Source organism: Anas acuta, chromosome 6 (genome assembly GCF_963932015.1).
Source record: "Anas acuta chromosome 6, bAnaAcu1.1, whole genome shotgun sequence".
Classification (NCBI taxonomy): Eukaryota; Metazoa; Chordata; class Aves; order Anseriformes; family Anatidae; genus Anas; species Anas acuta.
In genome coordinates, this window is record NC_088984.1 from 22,167,322 (window position 1) to 22,187,876 (window position 20,555).

Consider the following 20,555-nt stretch of genomic DNA (forward strand, 5'->3'; position numbering starts at 1 on the left):
GGAAGGCAGAGGGAAAACAAGACAACTATCTACCCTAATGCACTTCACATCATCTGGTGAAGGTGAACTATTAATTGGTAAAAACAGTAGTTTAGGCTCAAGAACTTTCATCTACTGATTGTGCAGAGAATTCTTGCATAGTGCAAGCAGTTGCTGCTACACGTGTAATACAGATCCAATCTACTACAGGCTAAAAAACATTAATTAACTATTGGATGGTGACAATTTTAGATAATTATGAAGCTGGACTACAAATTAGTCACCAGGAAAAGGACTTTGCAATTCATTAACTGTCACTCCTATGTCTTTTCTTTTGGAAGATTACTCCCTTTTTCTTAGTCATAGCTGCCTAAACTCGAAGGTCATTGCTCAAACAAGTTGTTCTACTGTTTCATTACAGAAATACATTTTTATACTGATCTGTAAGCATTCTATAGTGATATTGTTATGGCACCCTGCACTTCGACTGAAAGCTACTTATATAAGAAGCAAGCAGAGAATGCAATTTCTCAATAATGTATTGGATGTGTCAGAAATCAGGAGAGATTAGGACAGAACATATTCATACCTGCTGTTTTCCATAGAAAAAGGCAGAGTCAATGCTAGTGCTGTTATGTTCACCAACTATTAACAAGATTCCCACCAGAAGTGTTGGGATTCTGAAAGAGCAAAATGCAAACAAAGTAATGTATTTAGCATGCTCCCACTAATCTTACAGGGAAACATCTGTACTAACTTACCCCCATCCAGCTATGATAATAAACCCAATGGGAATCTTTACTGTTTCTCTCTTCCTCAACAGAAACAAAGAGAAAGATAGAAAACCTACAAAGAACAAAAGAAACGCCTTGTTTATTCTTAAAAAGGGAACTGAAAATTACAGAAACTAGACACTCTAAGATGTGACCTGTTCAGTAACCAAAACGTTTCTCTCAGAACTTCAAATATTCCAAAATTGTATTTTTTCTAGTTGCATTTTGAGGAAGTAAAATAGAAATACCTACCATCTTTTAAAAAAGCCACGAGTAACAAAACTTGAAGAAATTCTGCCACACTTTTTATTGTTTCCAGGTAAAAATGCTTAGAAAGCATTTTTTTGCAGGTACTTAAAAGGTGCCATAAGAATACTTAAGACACAGTACTTACTTATAATACAATGCTTAACTAATTTATTAAGGTTAAAGCAGATTAGTCCTTTATAAAGTCACTGATAAATTTCACCAAAAAGTTTCTTATGTTTTCATGTAAATAGCTATATATGGGAATATCTTCTGGGACTGTCTATTCTATTTAGAACTCAGAAGCTCAGCAATACTCTCCTTGTTGAAGTAAAACTAGTATTTATGTTAGGCTATACTAATCATTAGCTACCTATCTCAGCTAAACGTAAACAGAACTTACTCCATGAAAACACCACAGGTATTAAACCTTTAAACTTCTGGACTCATGAATGGTACACAAAGTCTCTTAAACATCTGAAGTCTGTTTTAATCACACCTGTATGGTTCTCCAAGTTCCCTGATGCATCTTTCTACTCTGCCTACTTCAAATAATCCCTTCATTAATCATCTACACATGCAGAACACGCATTGTTTTTAGGAATTGCAATTGACAGAGGAAAGAAATGTTAAAGTCCCTTCTTTTGTTGTTGTTTTTGTGTTTTTTTTTTTTTTTTTTTTTTTTTAAAGCATAAGGTTTTTACAATCTCCTTAATGCTGAATAATTTAAAATCTTAAACTCTGCATTACTTAAAAATTGACGGTAAGCTTTTGACCAGTTGAAGGGCAACCCATCACCATTCACTCTATTTGTAATTGCTTCTGCCTTGAGACCTGGGATGATTTTTTTGTGTTACCCTCTCCCCTTTCCCACCTCAATCCAGCAAGTCTGCTGCCCTGCATTGCTAGAGCTTCAACCTGGCACAGCTTACAAGTAATTTGTAGAATTACACACAAGTGAAAGGAATAATTACTCTGAAGAATATAATCAAATTATTTCAGTACATCAATCTTTTATTACATTACCTAGTTCTGCCTAGAAAAATCGTACCTGTCCACAGGTAGGTGCTATAAAGTGAGCTGTAGAGAAATATAAATACTAGGATCTGCAATGTGATGTCTTTCTCTTTAACAATGAAATTCCATATCACCATTCCAATGCAAGCAATAAACTGAAAAGAAAGGGAAGAAGCCATTATTTGGATTTCAAAAGCAGGATGACAGAAGAAAATTGAACACAGTGTAGTATAACTACAATTAACTTCCAGACTCCACCCCCAGATCAACTGCAGTGTCATTTTATGAATTAGATGGTTATCATAGCAGTACAGTAGTGCAGCAGTAAGCTCAGTATTACAGTTATGTCAACGTCTAGGGTAAACCTCCTTCTTTCTCTCTTATTTATTATTTTTGACAGCAATTATATATCTCAATAAGCTGGGAGTAAGACAAGTTAGGAAAAAAATAACAATCTTTATATATCTTTTAATAACAAAAACTTTGCATCTTAACTAAGTACAAATCATTTATCTTAAATGATTCAGAAATTAAGCTAAGAACAACAGATATTTGTTCAGCCAAGAATTATACAAGTTTTCATCATCATATGAGAATTAGTACTGAAAGAATCTCAAAAAATAGGCCAAAAAAATAACATGGAAATAGTAATACAAGGGTTCAAGCTATTTTTAAATTAAAGCTAACTTTATGCTGTTATAGACAAGAAGCATCTGCAACTCTCATGCACTACTTTCTTTCCCAAACGTGACTACAATGTAACCTGTTTATTTTTTTAAAAACTACAGAACACCAGACAGCATCTACTGCACTGATGTATTACACTCACTGAATTTAATAGTTGTACAGTTGGCTTCAAGGAAAAAAAGAACACGTATTCTATAGTTTTCTCTCAGCTTAAATAACAAATAAAATTATGCCAAGTCAGAGCTATTAGACTTTGCCATTCCCTAGCCACCAGCCATGTATTCCCGCACCCCTTCCTTGTGTCTGACAGGTCCCACTGGCACCTGTCTTATCCCTCTGTGAGTCACTTCAGGGAGCTACACCAGCATTTGGATTAGTTTCCTATTTAACTCATTGAATCAGATCACCACAGAGTCAGATGCACACTGCTGCTGATCATGGCATTGCAAATTGGCATATACTGACTTGGAAGCGCACTCAATGCTATTTGGCAGTAACTTACAAAGCTAAAAATATACTGCAGAAGCCATTTGCCATTCTGATTGCTTACAGCTCTGTTTGAGATGCTGCTCTTTGAGAGCTGTACTACCATCACAAAGGGTCATTCTGTCATTTTCTTCAAGGGTATGTTCTAAGTCACAGAAATTATTCAAACAAATCATGAATTAAATTCCTCTGCTCACCTTACAAAGATATCATGGTAGAAGCCAAATTTGCAAAAATGTTAAAAACAAGATGTAAAATAAAATCTTCCTACTACTGACCTGAGCAACCAGTAGATTTGTTGTAATCATATGAGGAAGCTGTTTGTATTTCTTACTCAGAAGAACAACAATGAGAGACCAAATCTGGAACAGACAAGATAAAGTTGAATTTAAGACTAACACAAAACAAACAAACATGCAAGATGAACATTGTGGCAAACTACAGTGAAATTATACATACAACAAATTTTCTTGACAAGTTTCTCAGCAACATGACTAACACGGTCAGCTCCATACCATCTGCTGCCAATCCCTGTGCCTCAGAAAACAGGGCCAGAAAAATCAATGCATTGATGCCTCTCAATCAAGACTGTGAAATATTTCCAGGAAGAACCAAGGGTTTGCCTGCAGTGTGAAGAAGCCTGGATGTTCCCCAGGACATAAATGACCTTAGAACAGCCTGGCAATGTGGAATTTAAGAGTCTCTTCACCCTGTCCCTTCTGAATCTCCCAGCATGACTTGTGACGGCAAGAGACAATATATTGCTTCTCTTGATGCACAGTTTTATGATATGACTGCTTCAGTGAGATACCAGCTTAAGGAACTTTCAGCTCTCTCCAATATGGAAACTTTTATTTAAAAGTAAGAAAACCTAAGCACATATCTATAACACTTGTGAAGCCAAAATACAATTCACATTGAGCTTCTGAGATATCAACACCCTTTAAAAGGGCTAGACACCTAGAACTGCTAGGAATTCTGGATCCAATAGGCATTGGATAAGGTTAAATTAAATATTGTGATTAAACTATGATTTGATGTAATTATTCCCCATGAGGTAAACAAGTACTGTTATTTCCACCCCACTCCATCATTTAAAAAAGGAACTAAAGATGAGCAGCTTGATAGCTTGTCCACACATGCACCATATATATCAGGTGGACAGATCCCAAACTTTCAAGCCCTGCAGTAGTGCTGTAATTCACTTCCCCATTTTTTCCCGCACTGTGCAGCTTTCCAGCTGAACCATTACTAAATTAAGAAGATTGTGTTTTTAAACTTAATTCCTCCCTCATCCTTCTGAGGACAAAATGTCAGTCTTAACTGATCATGATTTGATTTGCTGCTTATGTACTAAAGCTACCCTGACATTACAGTGTTTTTGTAGTTGACTTTACCAACACCTACCAGAGAAACGAGGCTGACAATACTGATGTCAAAGCTAACATTTTGGAGTGCAGATGCCAGTGGGTTGGGATCCATAGATGGAATGGTCAACAGCCATGCAGAAACATACATGATAGGTGCAGACACAAACGTGCTTATCACCATGCCTGAGGTAATCTGCAAAAGGAATCAAACAGAATATGAACAGTTAAGCAGATCAAGTTAAATAGCCTGTTTTTATGAATACACCAATAGCAATATTGTACCTCTGGCTTAAACATAGAGCTTTAAACAAACCATTGAGTTGTTTCTGTGACAAATTAATTAGAATTTAAACCAGGAAGTATCCATTTTATACATACAGTTAAAAAGAATCTTTCAACAAGTTTTTGAAGTAGTAGGAATACTTGACTTCCCCACTGTGAATTCTTACAGAGCTTTTTCATAGGTGTCAAGGATAGTAATGTCTCCAACCTAGTGGTGGATTCACAATGACACAATACACTTTTGGATGTAAAGATTCACACTGTAAATAAATATGCAAACATGTAGTTATGTAAACACTAATATGTATGAATTAATGAGAAGTATCAATATATATTTAAATTTAAATAATTTCTATCTTAGCTTTGCATTGTTTTTTCCACTTATTAGAATTTGCAGTGATGGAAGTACAAGTTTCTACTCATGCTTCAGATTTTTCTTTTAAACAAATATCCTGAGTTTGTTGGGCACAAAATTCTATCTTGTAATGCTGGACTTCCAGTGTCTTCAAGTTTGGGGGGAGGATGGGAGGCTGGAAGTGTGTGTGTTGGGGGGAGCTGGGGAACTTAATGTTTAAATCTTAAATTGAAAAGGTTAATAATACCTTCTACTTAAAATGCATTTCTACCACAAGATTTAACTGAAGGACAACACAGGAGAATCAGCTAAAGCACAAGCTCTTCAAGCTCTTCCACAAGTTTTCAGCATGAACCTAACACTGTTCTCACTGAAATCAGTAACAACATTCCAGTTTTTCCTACAAAAACAGTAGAACAAAGATAAGGTATTTGAAAAATAAAACAAAATAAATATAAAGAACTTGTATCTTTGAAGTTATCCTAGTTCTTCCTACTATTTTCATAAATAGGAAAAGTATGAGGACAAATTTCAGACTCTGTGCCATCAAGAAACTTGAGACACCAGGAAAGAGTGCATTGGTTAACTATTAAATTTGCAATACAGTTCAAACTTGAAATCTGGGGAGTCTACAGAAAAGTAATTTCAGCTAGCCTGTTTATTATAAGTATTTCATCAACAAAAATAAGCCCATATGACAAGTTTGGGAAGAAAAAAGACTACATACAATTCCCACTTCCATATTAAATTGAGCTGCAAATATTGCGACACCAGGTGCTGCTGGAAAAACTCCATAAAGAAATGCATAGTTTGATAAACTGGTGTGGTTGACTACGCTGTCACTCTTGTCCAGGAGTTCTACCATTTCTCTACAAAGAAATGGCATCAGAAGTCTGAAAAGAGAGAGAGGGAAAAAAAAAAAAACAGAATAGAAGTAATTCAAGACAGAGCAATAGAGTCTATTCAGAAAAGACTGAATAGAACCACAACATTTACAGGCTGCTTCAAAATTTTGAATCACAAGTTAAATTAAAAAAAATACACAAAAATGTTTTAAAAGACACTAATGTCTGAGATCCAAACACATTTTCTGACTATGCAGAAACATTCTTTGTATAACCTCAGATTTGAAAAGGTAGAATATACAAACAAAACTATTTTCAACTGTAAAAGCTGCTATAACCAGTAAGCAACTTTGAATATTAGACCACCTTTATGTAAACTGTCTGACATGGAACAAGGACGCAAGCTGAAAGCTTTGCCCAGTAATTAAAAAAACAAACGCACAAACATTGATGCTTCTCTGATTGCCTTTAGCAATATCCCTGATGTCACACTGACTCGCTATGTAAGTCTTGCACAGGCTTCCATAAGTCCACCAGTAAAGCAGGGTGGTGCACAATCACTTATTTTTCCCATCTTCTTACAGAATTTATCATTGAGCTGGTTTACAAACTAGGTCTTTAAGCTTGCTAGTTAGTTGTACTGATACTCTAATAGGTTTTCAAATTTTCTATTCTAAGCATAATCACCAAATAAGATTTTGGTTATGCTGATTGTAGCTCTGTAGCAAATACTTGGCTCACCAGTACCTGAGATATAGTTAATGGAAAATAATGACAGCATAAGTTCTAAATAAAAATTGTAATTTTTTATGTTCAAAAGTCAGCTTATCAGTGTAGAATAATAACTTCTAAGCTCTTCCAAAACAGCAGTCTGAAAGATTTATAGACACAGCAAACAAAAAAAAAAACAACTAATTTAGAGATTTGTTTAATCCAAAGAAGATGCAAAAACTAATCAAGTAGTGCTTAAACTTAGTCTTCTTTAACTATTCAAGCTAGTGAATTTTAACTTAAGAAAGTAATTCCTCAAACACACAATTCATGACAGATGGCCTGAGGGCAGTCCAGGAAGCTATAGCACCCTTGAAATTATTTTCTCTGCAGAGCCTGACAACAGGCATGTGGTCTGCAAAGTTTCTTTTGAAAATTAGAAGTTGTGTACTCTTAGAGAGTTTGGGAAGCACTCACACAAAACACAGGAAGTTAAAGACACTATCGCTACAATGATTTTGAGAGAAAAGCCATATGGGCTGTATATTCAGAGTTTAAAACACCTAGAAAAACTTTATAGAACAAAATTATAAAAGTACATAAATTGAACTTACAGTTTAGCTGTGATGAGAAGGATCAGTGCAACAAACATACCCTTTGTCAGTTTTTTTGTTTGTCCCACCATGGTTAGTCCAAGGTAAAATAGTGCAGAGCCAGAAAATGAACTGCCCAGTCCGTCAAGGAAATTTTCAAGGTATTCGGGAATTTTCTGGCCGAGAATAAAGTTTGAGATGATTCCTATGAAGACCATGAATACAATTGGGTTCTGCAGAACTCGAAGGAGTGCTAGGCCCACTATTTTGAACTTGCTGTGGGACACAGTGCGATTATCCCTCCACTTCTGGATTTCACAAAAGATAAACCCCAGAGGGTTTAGCATCATAAGAGATATTGGAGCCACTAGGTAAATGTACTGGAGATACTCTGGGTAAGTGGTTTGATATAAAGCTTCAACTAGAAGACAGAAAATGAAAAGTGATGAGTGATAACTTTTCAGAACAAAAATACATTCATATTGAAATTGTTTTTTGATCCCTGAAAATTAGAGAAAATTAGTTTGTTATCCTTCAGAGGCATCAGTATTCACAACCGATACAAGGTTACACACTAGGTCCAATCACCATTAGGCCACAGTCATGTAATGAACACATTAAAGTCCTAACATTAACTTAACCAATACTACTTAATGATGTAACACTTATAGGAGAAAAAAAAAAAAAAAAGAAAACAACATAAGCAATTCCATGCACCTTTTGATTAATACCAAATGCTGAACGTTGATTTTTTTTTCTTTTCTGAATTGCTTTTTCTCCCTAGAAACATATGAGAACTGTGGAGCACCACATATGCATTCGCAGGACACAATATTTTTGAACATTTCAACATCTCCACCAGATTTTGATCTGTAGCAATGATGCAAAATACAAAATCTAGTTGCTTATGTTCACTTTTAGATCAGTCTTTTCTATGAACAAGATTCTTCCAAATATCTGCTACTACTTTTAAGGTTCACAAAGTAGTAACTGCATAAAGGCAAAGTGATTCTTGGAAGTATTAAAGCAGGAGTTGTGAATATAAGGCAGATTTTAAAAATAATAGTTCTGCTCTTATACTTCTGAGAGTATATGAAGCTGTTCTGTCAGAGCTGCATCATCTCTCCCAGTAATACAAACCAACCAGGCGAAGCTTTCTATCATAGCAATTCAATTTACCTTGGTAAATTACCTTGCTAGCAAACCTCCTTACCAGCATCACCTTGCAACATAGAACTGTTGTAACAGTGATTAGAGAAAAACAGGCCGGTGAGCTTTGAAAATATAACCTGTATTTTAATTTCCCTATACAGGTAGTTATTTTCATATGTGCAAATCTTTGCTCAACGGCAAAAATTAGCATACTGGTTACTGCAGAAAAGAAGTATCACATTGGATGAAAACTCCAGACATTATTTTTAAATAAACTGCCTTTTAAAATATTGTAATATAAAGAATTGTCAATACTAACTTTTTTGCTTACAAATTTCAACTGAACCTTTTAAAGGCAGCATTAAAAAATATATTTCCATTAGAAGATCAAGTTTTGCTCAAACCACCACCTATTACCACAAGTAAAAAGAACTAAGCAAGGCACTCCGTGTTATCCAGCCCTGCAAACACTCCAGAGAAGCCACTAACATGAACAGCTTGCACACAACACAGCATGAATCAAAAACTGGTAAAAGTTTGGGGGTTGGAGAAGAGAAGTGAAAGGGCAAGAAAGGAAATAAACAGCTCTAAGAAACAAAGCCTACAGTTTCTGTTGTGGTAGGTATGCCATTAAGCCCTTTATAAACTAGATGTTGTGAATTTGGCTAGACTGTGTATAGAGGAAACATGAATCATATCTTATATGTTGTGGATATTTGGAGAAAAATGTAATCCAACAAGAAAGTCATTCAACATAGAAGGAATGTTTTGAGTAGAAAGATGCAAGGCAAATATATTCAGAGAACCTTAAAAGAAAAAGAAATCCTAACTGGCATTTTAATCCAGCACCAAGAAACAAAGAGGTAATTCTCACAGCCGTATTTGTGATATACTTCTGATTTCCCTCAAGAGGAATAAGTCTCAGGAGACGTAACTGAGGGAAACGGTATATTCATCTAGGGAAGAAAAAGTTTGCAATTGCATTTGTCTATATTTTATATACATCCAGCAAATCTGAAGAGAATAAAGATCCAAGATTCTCTGGAGCATGCTGGCCTGGAATATGGTGAATAAAACTGCCAGCTCCTCAAGTTATCTAAAATATGGAGCTACTTGTAGCTACATGTAATCTGGAGTTGAATGCTTAAGCTTTTCTTTTGTAACTGTATTTTCAATTCTGTAAGCAATTATCTTGTTCTTTCCTTTGCTAGAACAATTTTTTTTTTTTTTTTTTTTTTTTTTTTTGTTCTTAACTTTATCTGGACGGTAACGGTGATCTCAAGAGAATTTGAGAGGCACAAGTACCTTCTCCTCAAGGAACAGCAAACAAATACAACTGAATCCAACCATCCCCTCCCAATGCTACCCACTCAAGGTGTATTTTGAAACTCTCTGATACTTGCACTGTTCTTTCTGCACTGGCCATACATGCCAGCCTAGGGAGAGGCAGCACTGAAAGCTGCGCTGGAACAAAGAACCTCCCAAAGTAAAAAGTACAACTCCAGATCCCTTGTTAAATATCATAGCACATATAACTAAGAAACATATCAACATATGCTTAAGGAAATCTATTAAAAAGGGAAATAAATAAATAAATAAATACCTAATGGGAAGAAAATAATAGTCTTGCAGATTGGGATAAAAATCAAGTTTAATAACTGATATTGTCTGGAATTAGAAATATAGGCTTACAAGAACAAGAAGACACAGCTATGCAAGTTGTACTCTGAATGCCTTCTCTTGTATTTTCCTTTTTTGTTTTTTGTTCAACTCCACTGGAGGGGTGGTTAATTGCACATACTGAGAAAAGCATCACAGCCACATAAAATTCCAATTTGAGATAACACAAATGCAGATTACCACAAATCACACAATAATCTTCCTTTTAAAAGACTTCCTTCTTCCAAGACTATCCTAAGGCACATTTACTGGTTGTGACAGAACAAAGATTAAGGGATGGAACATGACTGGCTACGTAGATTAACACAAAAATTAGCTTGTTCTAAGTTTTTTCTAGAGTCTAAGCATATTAAAAGTGTGTCTTACACACACCTTAGCCAGTAGGTATCAACATTATGGCTAAATGTTTTCTTTGAGGTAGACCAAGAGTTAATGACAAATTCACACAAAATCCCCCTATTACTATTTCAGAGGCCACAGATACAGGCTCCATTTTTTTTTTTATTGATAAAGATCACAGTCTTATACAACAGAAGATAGATTGTTTAAAATTGTTTCATTCATACCATCCAACAGTTTGCTTTTCTTTTCCTCTCTTACTGAAAAGCATGCCATCTGAGGATTTTTTAAAAATTAGTTTCCTCAAGAAATGTAACAAGAAATTGTTAAGGCAGCTCATAACTTCAGTCAATTTCAAATAATGCAAAAGAAAAGCAAAAGCATCTAGAGCACTGAAAAATAATTTTGAAGAGGAAAGCATAAGGAACTACTTACCTATTGGATATCCCAGTGCAAAGTCATTGCTTTGTGTAGCAAAAATAGGGAACAAACCTGCTTTGCTAAATCGATTCTCAGGACTGGCTACCAACAAGGTTAAAACACAGACTAAGAAAAACACAGCAGCTTTGGCAACTAAGATACTGTACAGGAAAGACCAATTCACATTAGAAAAGTTAAGTACCACCATGTTTTTGAACAGTAGTGCTGGGAGTGCAAAACGTGAGACAAAGTTTCCCAGTCCTTTGGCCTGAGTTGACGTGATAATGTTGGCTCTTCCAGCTATGTAGCCACAAAGAATTATTCCAAAACATTCTAACAGGGCTGGGAAAAGCCTGCTTATTGACATGGAAGGAGGACCGCTGGTGGTATTGAGTCCAACTTGTCCAGGCAAAGCAATAGACATATTAGCTGAAGATGAGAGGTTCTCAGCACTGAAGTCTGAATAGCTATCCATTTCCTCTGACCACCTCTTCCAAAAAAAGGAGCATGCAGTGATCTCATCTGCAAAACAAACAAAAATATTCATTAACTTCTGAAACTGTGCTTGTAAACATTTATCGTATCTGGCTTGCTGACAGAAGAGTTTATTTTTAATGTACTTGTAAGTATAAACGGTGAGAAGAGTAATAAGTAGGTATTGAGAAACAAATCTGAGAAAGTGAAAAACTGAAATACCATTCTGTACTCACACATTCTTCTCTCAAGTTCACACATCCCAACAAGACAAGTGGTAGAGGCTAAATACTGAAACAGTAATTGTAGCTTGGGAATCCAAAAAGGAAAAAAAAAAAATAAAAGGATCTAAACATCATTAAGGATAAATTATTGCCCTTTTGCCCTTTCCAGTCAGAAAACAGTAATTGTTAAATTCTCAGAGTATATTCCTTATTTTCCTGGACTACCACTACCTCTCAATTGGGAAAGCATAAGACTCTGTAAACACTCATTACCATCTTACAATCCTACTTACCTCCTCAACTCACTATCAATTCCCAGGTACGGTCCTCACATTCTCTTTGCTTTCAACTATCAAATTGTTAATTTTCTTATCTAACTCCCTTTGTTTGCCCCATGACATCTTATCTCAGGTCCTTCCTATGCCATGTCTTACTTGGTTCTTTTTCCTCTGCAATAAAAGTACACTTTAAACTTCCAACATTGAAGTCCTTCCCTTGCTCTCCCTTTAGCTACTGCTATTTCATCTTTGCTTCCATATGCACAGCTTCAAGCGTGGTCAGGAACCCTCCTTTACCTCCACCTTTACATCCTGTTTAACCAAAGCTCTGTCCCTGAAACATCTCTTACCAAAATCCTCAGAGGCCAAAAGTCTTCTTAACCTTTCAGTATTGGTGTTCCAACCTCATCCTTTGTGAGCACCATACATCATAACCACCTTCTTCTTGATCTTGCCCTTCCCTTATCTTTTGTAATTAGAGCTCCTCCTAATTCTCCTCCCATCTCTACTTGATCCTATGGCATTTACATGGGAGGATCCCTCAAAATTTCTGTGGGTGCTGATAGGGCTCCTTCCTTGTTCCTCTTTTGTCTCCCTACACCCCCTGCCTCTGTACTTTCATAAGCCCTTATTCAGTTATAAACAGATGACTCAGATCTCTTGCTCTCTAATCTAGATCCATCTTCTTTTGTTAAAACTACTGTTTCAGCCTGTCTCCAGGATTTCTTTTGTGAATGTCCTGCTGTCAATTAGAGTCCAATGAGCCTGAAACAGTTTTCCTACCTTCCCAAAGGGATGCTCCCTCAGTTAGCGTGGGCTATCTATTTTATTAGAGGTGACGGAGAACAGTTAGAAAACCCTCTGCTTCAGGGCACATGCAGACTTACTGGACTCACATTGATATATAATGCTGTCACAGGGAAAATTTTTAGTCCATCAGTAGCAGTTCTTCCTTTGTACACATCCTTGTACAGACATCCAAGCAAAGCCACAACAACAAACCCCCCCAAACAACAATTTGTTTCCATGTTCCTTCCCATTCTAAACTGCATGCCCTCACTCCATCGTGGAACAACAAGAGCTCTTTCCCCACTGATCAGCCAAGAACATGACATTGTATTTCAATAGATTTTGTGCTTTTTCTGCATGCAGATGCTGATGTTTAAAAGCAGGTCATCAAAAGACTGAGTAAAACTGCCTGTTTCCTTATTTCTACCCAATATTAGAATCCCTTTTGGTTTTGATACCCATAAAGGAACAGCATTTACTGCTCCAACAGCATGCCACCTGCAAGAGTGACTTCTGCCCTGCTACGTTTGCCAGCTGAGCATCTGGATGTTGTGAGAGGTGGGTCCGCTCAGAGCTTGTTTGGAAGCTGATATACTGGGAAATCAGTATCACCTTCTGTCTGAAATGTAGCACAGACTAGGCCTAAAACAGAGCCAGTCCTTTCGGAAGGCATCGAGCCTGTCTGATGCCATGCTGCCTTCTGCTACAACTGCATCCTAGTGGTAGTTCAAGTGAGGAGTTTTAAAATCTTATTTCCAGATTTTTTTCCAGCTTACAAGACATTAATATTCCAAACTTGGTTTAGGCTAGCTTGCCAACTTTAATTTTTCAAGGTAGCTTTCCAAAACCTTGGCAGTTACACATCTTATACACTTTACACCCACAGTACTGCTGGGGACCACTGGCACCACATCCCTCACGTACTTCTGTACATGAAACCTGGTCACTTCTCTTCAACAGTTCTGTCAGGCTGAACATACACCGTTACTGAAGATTTCTTGCACTAACTGCTCTGAGCAAGAACACTCTCTGAGAGTCTTTCTTCATCAGCATACAGGATTTGGGATAATTTCAGGAACATGGACACTGCAGCCCACGTATTACCTCACATTAACAGGGCTGGTCATAAGACCAAGATTATTCACTTATTTGCTTCCATACACCCAATTCCAAGTTCCATTTTAGCACGCTGTCTGTGCACGTCAGGCTACAGCAATGCCTTCAAACTATGACTGGCACAGAAACCTAACTTTCATCTTTTCTCAGCCACAAGAAGTCAGTACTTGAGCATGAGACCATGGGATAATAGAATGAGTCACAGAATGGCTCGGGTTGGAAGCGACCTCAAGGATCACCCAGTTCCAACCCCCTGCCATGGGCAGGGACACCACCCACTAGATCAGGTTGTCCAGAGCCCCATCTCCAGCATAAAACTACCTCTCATCTCCCAGGCTGTGATGTCCAGAGCAGTTAGATGGATGCAAGGAGTTGTCGAATTTACTCCAAGCCTCCACACTAACGTAATTGGGCTTGCATCAATGGAAGACACACCCTATTGATGAGAACCTTGTCACCTACTCTGGAAAGTGGTTATACATCACCTCCTAACACTCCGGACAGCCAGTTCACAGATTTCTTACCATTCCTGTTCTTCCTTGTAACAGACATAGAAGGAATAGCCCTTATAAGAACTGCATGCTTGGCAAGGAAGAGAAATTTGACCAGGACTGTAGCTTCTCCACCCCTGCACACAAGTGTTTGGCAAGGTGCTCCCTACCTTCAAGGAAAGCATACAGAAAACAAGTCATCTTATCACACTCCAATGTTGCACCTTGCTTCCTGCAACTTTGACCTCCCCCAGTTTCCCAGTATCATGTGCTAATGAAGTACACTTCCCAGTTAGCAAGGGATTCTCATGGACACAGTGGTCGATGGTCTAACGCCGCACATCAATGCTAACCCTACATATTGATTTTTGACATGACTAAATCCTAGAGTACTCTGGAAAGCAAGTCCAGATAGTTTCTCCCATTTTGTAGAGACAAAAAATAAGGCCAAGGCAGACTGATTTATCATAAACCAAACATATCAGTGGCAAAGCTGAGATTCCCAGTTCCCAAAGGAGGGCTTTGTACAGCAGTGTGGTTAGATCTGTGCACATCAATGGCTGGTTTAAGAGCCTCCCCAGCCTCCTTGTATCCTGTCCTCAAGGAGCAGAGAACACGTAACAGCAAGGTAAATAAGCAAATAAATCAAGTCAGAGCAAAGGTGAGATCTTGTATGCCCTATTTCACCCCCTGGCATCCCGCATACACATATTCACATGTAGCATAAGTACAAGTCATGAGTCAGAGAGTTTATGCCCAAAGCTTTTAATGAAAAACACCACAATGCTGTTGTAATTCATCTGGACCGAGCAGCTGCATCATCCGAATCTGTCAAGTAGCCTGGCTACCTCTTCCTCCAAGGAAAATAACTCTCATTCCAAGCAGGGCTTACTTTCAATGTTGTTTAAATGTTGTATTACAGTAACATACATATATAAAAATAAAAGATACATTCACCTAGATTTATTTAGACACAAAGCTCAGAGAATTATCTCCTATAGAGCAATGGTAAAACTTGCAAGAAATAAAGCAGACAACAAACCCTTTCTCCTACTAGGAAAATTTAAGGAAGCAGTTGGGATTTGCAAAACATCCAAAAAAGAATCAAGCTTTGTTTTGTCAAATACAGATTTCCAATGCTGAATTCCTGAAAGCCAGCCACATTCTACATTAGCTGCAAGGTAAAAATCATTTTTTGGTGCAGCCCTACAACAAATAAAAGCTTGCAGAACTGCATGGAGATAAGACTCTGCAACGCAACACGTTCAACCTGCCCCCTACTCTGCTTAGGCATTTTTTTTTTTAGCAATAACAAACTTTTTATATATGTATATAACCTTTTTATATAATAACAAGGCTTTTTAAAAAAAGAAAAAAAAAAAAAAAAAGAAACATTTAATCTGTACCAGAAGTATATTCTCCTGGCTGTATTTATTTTCCCAAATTCTTACTCACAAAAGCCATAGTCTACATGCAGTTATGTACAGTGAAAGACTTTTGCAGCCAGAACTTCTTCCTCTCTTTCTCTCCTGAAAAGACGTTTGAGCTATGCAAGCTTTTTGCTTGCGCAGGCCAGGCGCTCACAGACAAGTCTACCAAGGCAAATGCTTTTAAGCCAAGATCATGCCAGAATTGGTTAAACACCCTCTGTTCCCTCTGTACTGAAATTATCTCTCCTTGTAAAAATCAGTGTGAAATATGGAACTGTTCCCACGTTATAATTCAGGACTCACTCAAATGAATACGCAGCAGGCTGACTCTCGTTGTATCAGTCAGCAGCACGTGCTAAATCCCCTATCTTCCTCACAAGATCAAAACTAACACGGATATACACCCACACATCCTACAACCATCTTTTGTAGAGCACCACAAGCACTTCTGCAGCCTTCCTTCAGGCTATCTTCACCTCAAACTTTGTTCCAAGGGCCCCTGTAAAGTCAGGCAGGCATGATTTCTGGTGAACCACATGAGTTTCAAAGACAGAAACTGCGCCACGGTAAAGCTGTTACTGGCACTCCTCAGAGGGCTTTCAGCATGAATCACCTCTTCAGCTCCAGAGACGCGCACATCCCAGAACATTCATGCTTACCACAGACTGTCTATTGCAGAGCCATGGGTATTTTCCAGAAACACAGGCTTTTGATTTACTGATTATCAGTAAATTATTTCTCTCGGTTCCTTTTGCTCCACAGGATACATGCATTTACATAACTGTAGTGAGCTTACATAATGACTAATCACACATTTAGCATACAGCCTTATCACACCTAGGGCTGAACTCAAACTAGCTTCTCATGTGAGCAAAAATGTCTTCAGTTCAGTTTTTAATGAAATCAATATTACTGAGTTGATGCAAAACCAAAGCCTTATATATTCTACACAGAAAGCCATCAGTTCGTACAGGATGTATAACATTAACTAGTCAAAGGACGCTAAAATAAGCAGATATAACACAGCCCCAAAGGCAAGAGCTTGGCTTTGCCCACATAGGATATATCAAGAATTTAAGATTAAGATTTGAATCCTTAAAAGCTCTGCCACAGCTACATTGTCGGGAACTAATAATAAACACAAAGCTTTTAAGAACAATGCTGCCTCATCCGCTGTTGACTGTGTCAAGAGCAGCTGCTTGCAGCCCATCCGTCAGGTTGCACCCGTAAGAAAGGACAGTTCAGACATCGTGAGAGGAAGCCTAGCATGAAGACTGACAACAGTTGGAGAGCAAGGAACTAGCACAGTTTACAATTCCCTTGAAATAAACCGGAGCACTGATATTTGCCTATGTCTCCTGTAGGCTGTCAATATTTGTAAAGTGTTAAAATTCACCAGACCAGAAAGTCAGTTCTCCAGCAGCTGGGAGTTGAGCAACATCAGGTTCTTTTCTCAGCACGAAACTAGAGAAGTTGTCTCCTTCTTTCCCAGCAGGAAAAACCCTTTCGTGTTTTTTTTTTTTTTTTCCCTCCTTTGTTCGGATGGTTTTGTTGTTGTTTTGTTTTGAACTATGAGACATTGTAGGCGATACCTCAATCCTCAATGTACATCTCTCTGGTCTCTCAGAGAAACTTCCAGCTGATCATTACTCTCACGATAATTCTGGTGACACTAGCAAGACTGCACACTGTTCATAAATTATATCCCACACTGTGACCTTATTTGCTACCCTAATGCAATGCAGGAACACCTCATGTGTGACACTAATTTATTCAAGAGGCTGAAAGTTAGACTGGGGCAGGAAAAGTTACCCTTCATGGCAGCTCCAGCATCTCAGAGAGGAACGCAATGTACATATCTTTATGAGTTTTTACTGTAAGTCAAAAAAAAGGAAGCATCTGCAGATAGTTACAATGATAAAATTAAGTGGGAAGAAGTGATTGCTACAGCTCCTGTTCTTGCAAGTTCACCACAAAATTTGCTTTTCTCTTTGCTGGGCCAAGAAGGCAGGTACAGAATAACCCCGCAGCAGCAGTTAACCTGAGAAGCATGCCACCGCGGGCTTGCAACCCAAACACCGCCACAAGAGATTTCGGGCCTTGCACATCTCTGAGCAGCTGTTGTTTCCCAGGTCACGTTTCCCTTCCCCGTTCTCCGTGCTGCGGTTACGAGGCAGCAGCGGAGCAGCCCAGGAGGGGAGAGTGAGCACCCACAAAACCCCCAAGCGCCGAGGCCTGCCCCACAGGGGCACCCAATGCTGCTGCGGGACGTGGCCGTGTGGGTGCCGGAGGTCCCGAGGAACCTCAGACAGATCCCAACGAAGCCACAGCTGCCAGCAGCGCAAAGCAAGCGGAAAGCGCACCTTCCTTAATTCCCAGCTGGGCTCATCTGAGGGCTCATTAGCAGACACGCGCGTTTTTGGTGCAAGCAGCAGAGCATTTTTCGGCACACAGATCACATTTTGTTGTCAGCATCTCTTGAAAGCCGCCCCGCAGGGCTGAAGCATCCCTCGCCTCACCGAGAAAGGGCCACGGCAAGCAGCCGCCCCAGCCCCGAGCACACGGCGCTTTCCACGCGCGGGGTGGAAAAATAACAGCGCTACCTGCTGTGACAGCTGGCTTCGGGGGAAAAAAATAAATACGGAAAGAAAAATACCAGAGGATGGGGGCAGGAGCGGACCGCTTACCTACTCAGCTTTGGGCAGGCACCTCCGCACGAGCGCGCGTATAGAGGATTTCTCCCCTGCCAAGGTGACCGCCTCCCCAAGGCCGAGGCCGCCGCTGCCGAGGCCCAGGAGGGGAGGGAGGGAGAGGAGGGAAGGGAAGGGAGGGTCTGGCCCGGCCCCGGAGCCCGCCCCGGCCCGCCCCGGCACCCGGCCCGAGCGCCGCGGGGGGAGCGCGGCCGCAAAATGGCGGCGGTGGCCGCGTGCCCTCAGCGCGTCCTGCCCGCGGCTGCTCCTCGGGGCGCACCGAGCTCCCCGCTGCCGGCGGCCGCCGCCTGCCCTCGGCCTCTTCACCCCCCCCCCCCCCCCCCGGCTGGCGGCGCCTCGCCTCGCCGGCCCTGCCCGGGCTGACAGACTTTATCTGCCCGCGCCACGGCTGCCGCCCTGGGCTTGGTCCCGACGGATAGCGGGGCCGGCTCCGCACCTCCTGCCGGCGGGGAAGCAGCCCCCGTGCCCGAGCTGCGGGGCCTGCTTCGTGCCCGGCCTCGTCAGGCTGGCTGGAGGGGTGTCACACGCGTGCTGACAGAGAACCACTATTCTGGGGGGTGTTTTAACGTGTTGGTTCTCTTTTGTTTCTCAGTACGTTATAAAAAGGTACAACAAAAAGTGACAAAAATAGGTATGCCCTACGTCAGTATAGAAACCACTTGCAACTTGTTTCCCCTTTAGGACTCTCCAAAGTTTGTATCAGTTTTCCGAGCTTTCTGCACTAACCTCTTTATATATAAAGTTGTGGTGCTTAGAAACAAAAGTAACCTAATTTTCCACGTGGTATCAGTTCCTGAAGGCTGGTCAGACAGTTAATCTCCCCAGTAAAAACCAAAAGCTGGTAATAGTCAAGCAGTTTCTTGCTGAAAAAAGGGATCCAGCCTTTCTCATGGCTTCTCCTTTTGAACACAGTTGAGGAGACAGCAGCTGGAGCTGCCCATTTTTCTAGGAACTCAGCCAGATACTGCTGCCACAAAGAGGGCACGTACACCATTCCCTAGGTTATCTACTTTCTCCCATGGTTTATTTGACCCAAACTAGCTCGTTACACGTAGCAGATGGATAGTAATAGGTGTCTTTACTAAAGAAACTAAATTTGTCCATCAGGTGTAATGCCCTCAGTTTGTGTACTGGGTAGTTTCCCCCCACCAAACTAGGAACTTTAAGAAAAAAAAAAAAAAAAAAAGAACCATTCTTCCCCTTTCACATAACATCTAGAAAAGACAAAACAAATGGGAAGGGAGAGCCACCTCCACCCAAAAGTACTGAAGACTTGCACATGACTGACAATTTATGAAGCACTGTGTTGGATACAATAAATTCACCCATAATAGGTTCATCCTACAAGGTCTACTGGCAAAATACTTGCAGGAATCTTACCAGAAACAAATCAGTGTATATTAAGAGCAGTAATATCAATAGCAAAGACAATGGTATTTAAAAGACATAAGCTAAGAAAGGGTTAAATAAAATCTCATAAACAATGCAGACAGGTAATTAAACATATAGGGATAAGAAAAACCACAAAACTGTTGGAAACTTCTAGAAGGTACTATAGTACTATAAAGCATTATATAGAGTACTATATAAAGTAAAAGTACTATATAAAGGTACTACAGTGCTATAAGCTACAGTACTTTAGTACTATACATTTGAATAAAAATTTAAATGCTATCATCCTTCACTACATTATTTTTACAAAAGCATGAGTTTGGCTGAATAGACTGCTCAGCGATTGATTCTTCTCCAGGGCACGAGCAATTAGGGGAAGCAGGGCTATATGTCTATCTCAGAGGTCACATATGCACTCCAGATCAGGAAAGAGCACTTGACCTGGGTCTGGCATCTTCTTCTGGGGAACACTGAGGAATGGACATACATGAAAGTACTGTAGTACCCAGGGCACATGATAAGATAATAAAAAGGAAAAAAAAAAATCTATTTGGAATTCAGATTAATTATTTAAGGAAAGTGTGTGAATGATAACTGCTGCCTGAGAAATAATAAGAGAAAAGGATATGCAAGGAAATAAATAATTAGGACTTAATAAGCCCATTTCCTCTTGAAGTTTTTTTATTATTTTTTTTGAAACAGATTACATACAGCC

The 20,555-nt window shown here is 39.4% G+C and overlaps 1 protein-coding gene across 2 annotated transcripts in view; it reads right to left on the bottom strand.

Annotated features, from left to right (window-relative positions):
• Positions 1 to 18,583, bottom strand: part of GPR155 (G protein-coupled receptor 155) — a 29,230-nt gene extending 10,647 nt beyond the window's left edge. For both annotated transcript variants that reach the window (XM_068685716.1, XM_068685717.1), the window contains exons 1-9: positions 18,425 to 18,583; positions 10,951 to 11,457; positions 7,366 to 7,765; positions 5,923 to 6,088; positions 4,596 to 4,751; positions 3,467 to 3,550; positions 2,050 to 2,170; positions 741 to 825; positions 569 to 659 (exon numbers count right to left, since the gene is read on the bottom strand). In XM_068685716.1, the coding sequence (XP_068541817.1) occupies positions 569 to 659; positions 741 to 825; positions 2,050 to 2,170; positions 3,467 to 3,550; positions 4,596 to 4,751; positions 5,923 to 6,088; positions 7,366 to 7,765; positions 10,951 to 11,410 (1,563 nt within the window). In that variant the 5' untranslated portion in view covers positions 11,411 to 11,457; positions 18,425 to 18,583. The remainder of the gene's footprint in view (positions 1 to 568; positions 660 to 740; positions 826 to 2,049; positions 2,171 to 3,466; positions 3,551 to 4,595; positions 4,752 to 5,922; positions 6,089 to 7,365; positions 7,766 to 10,950; positions 11,458 to 18,424) is intronic.
• Positions 18,584 to 20,555: the final 1,972 nt, after the last annotated feature.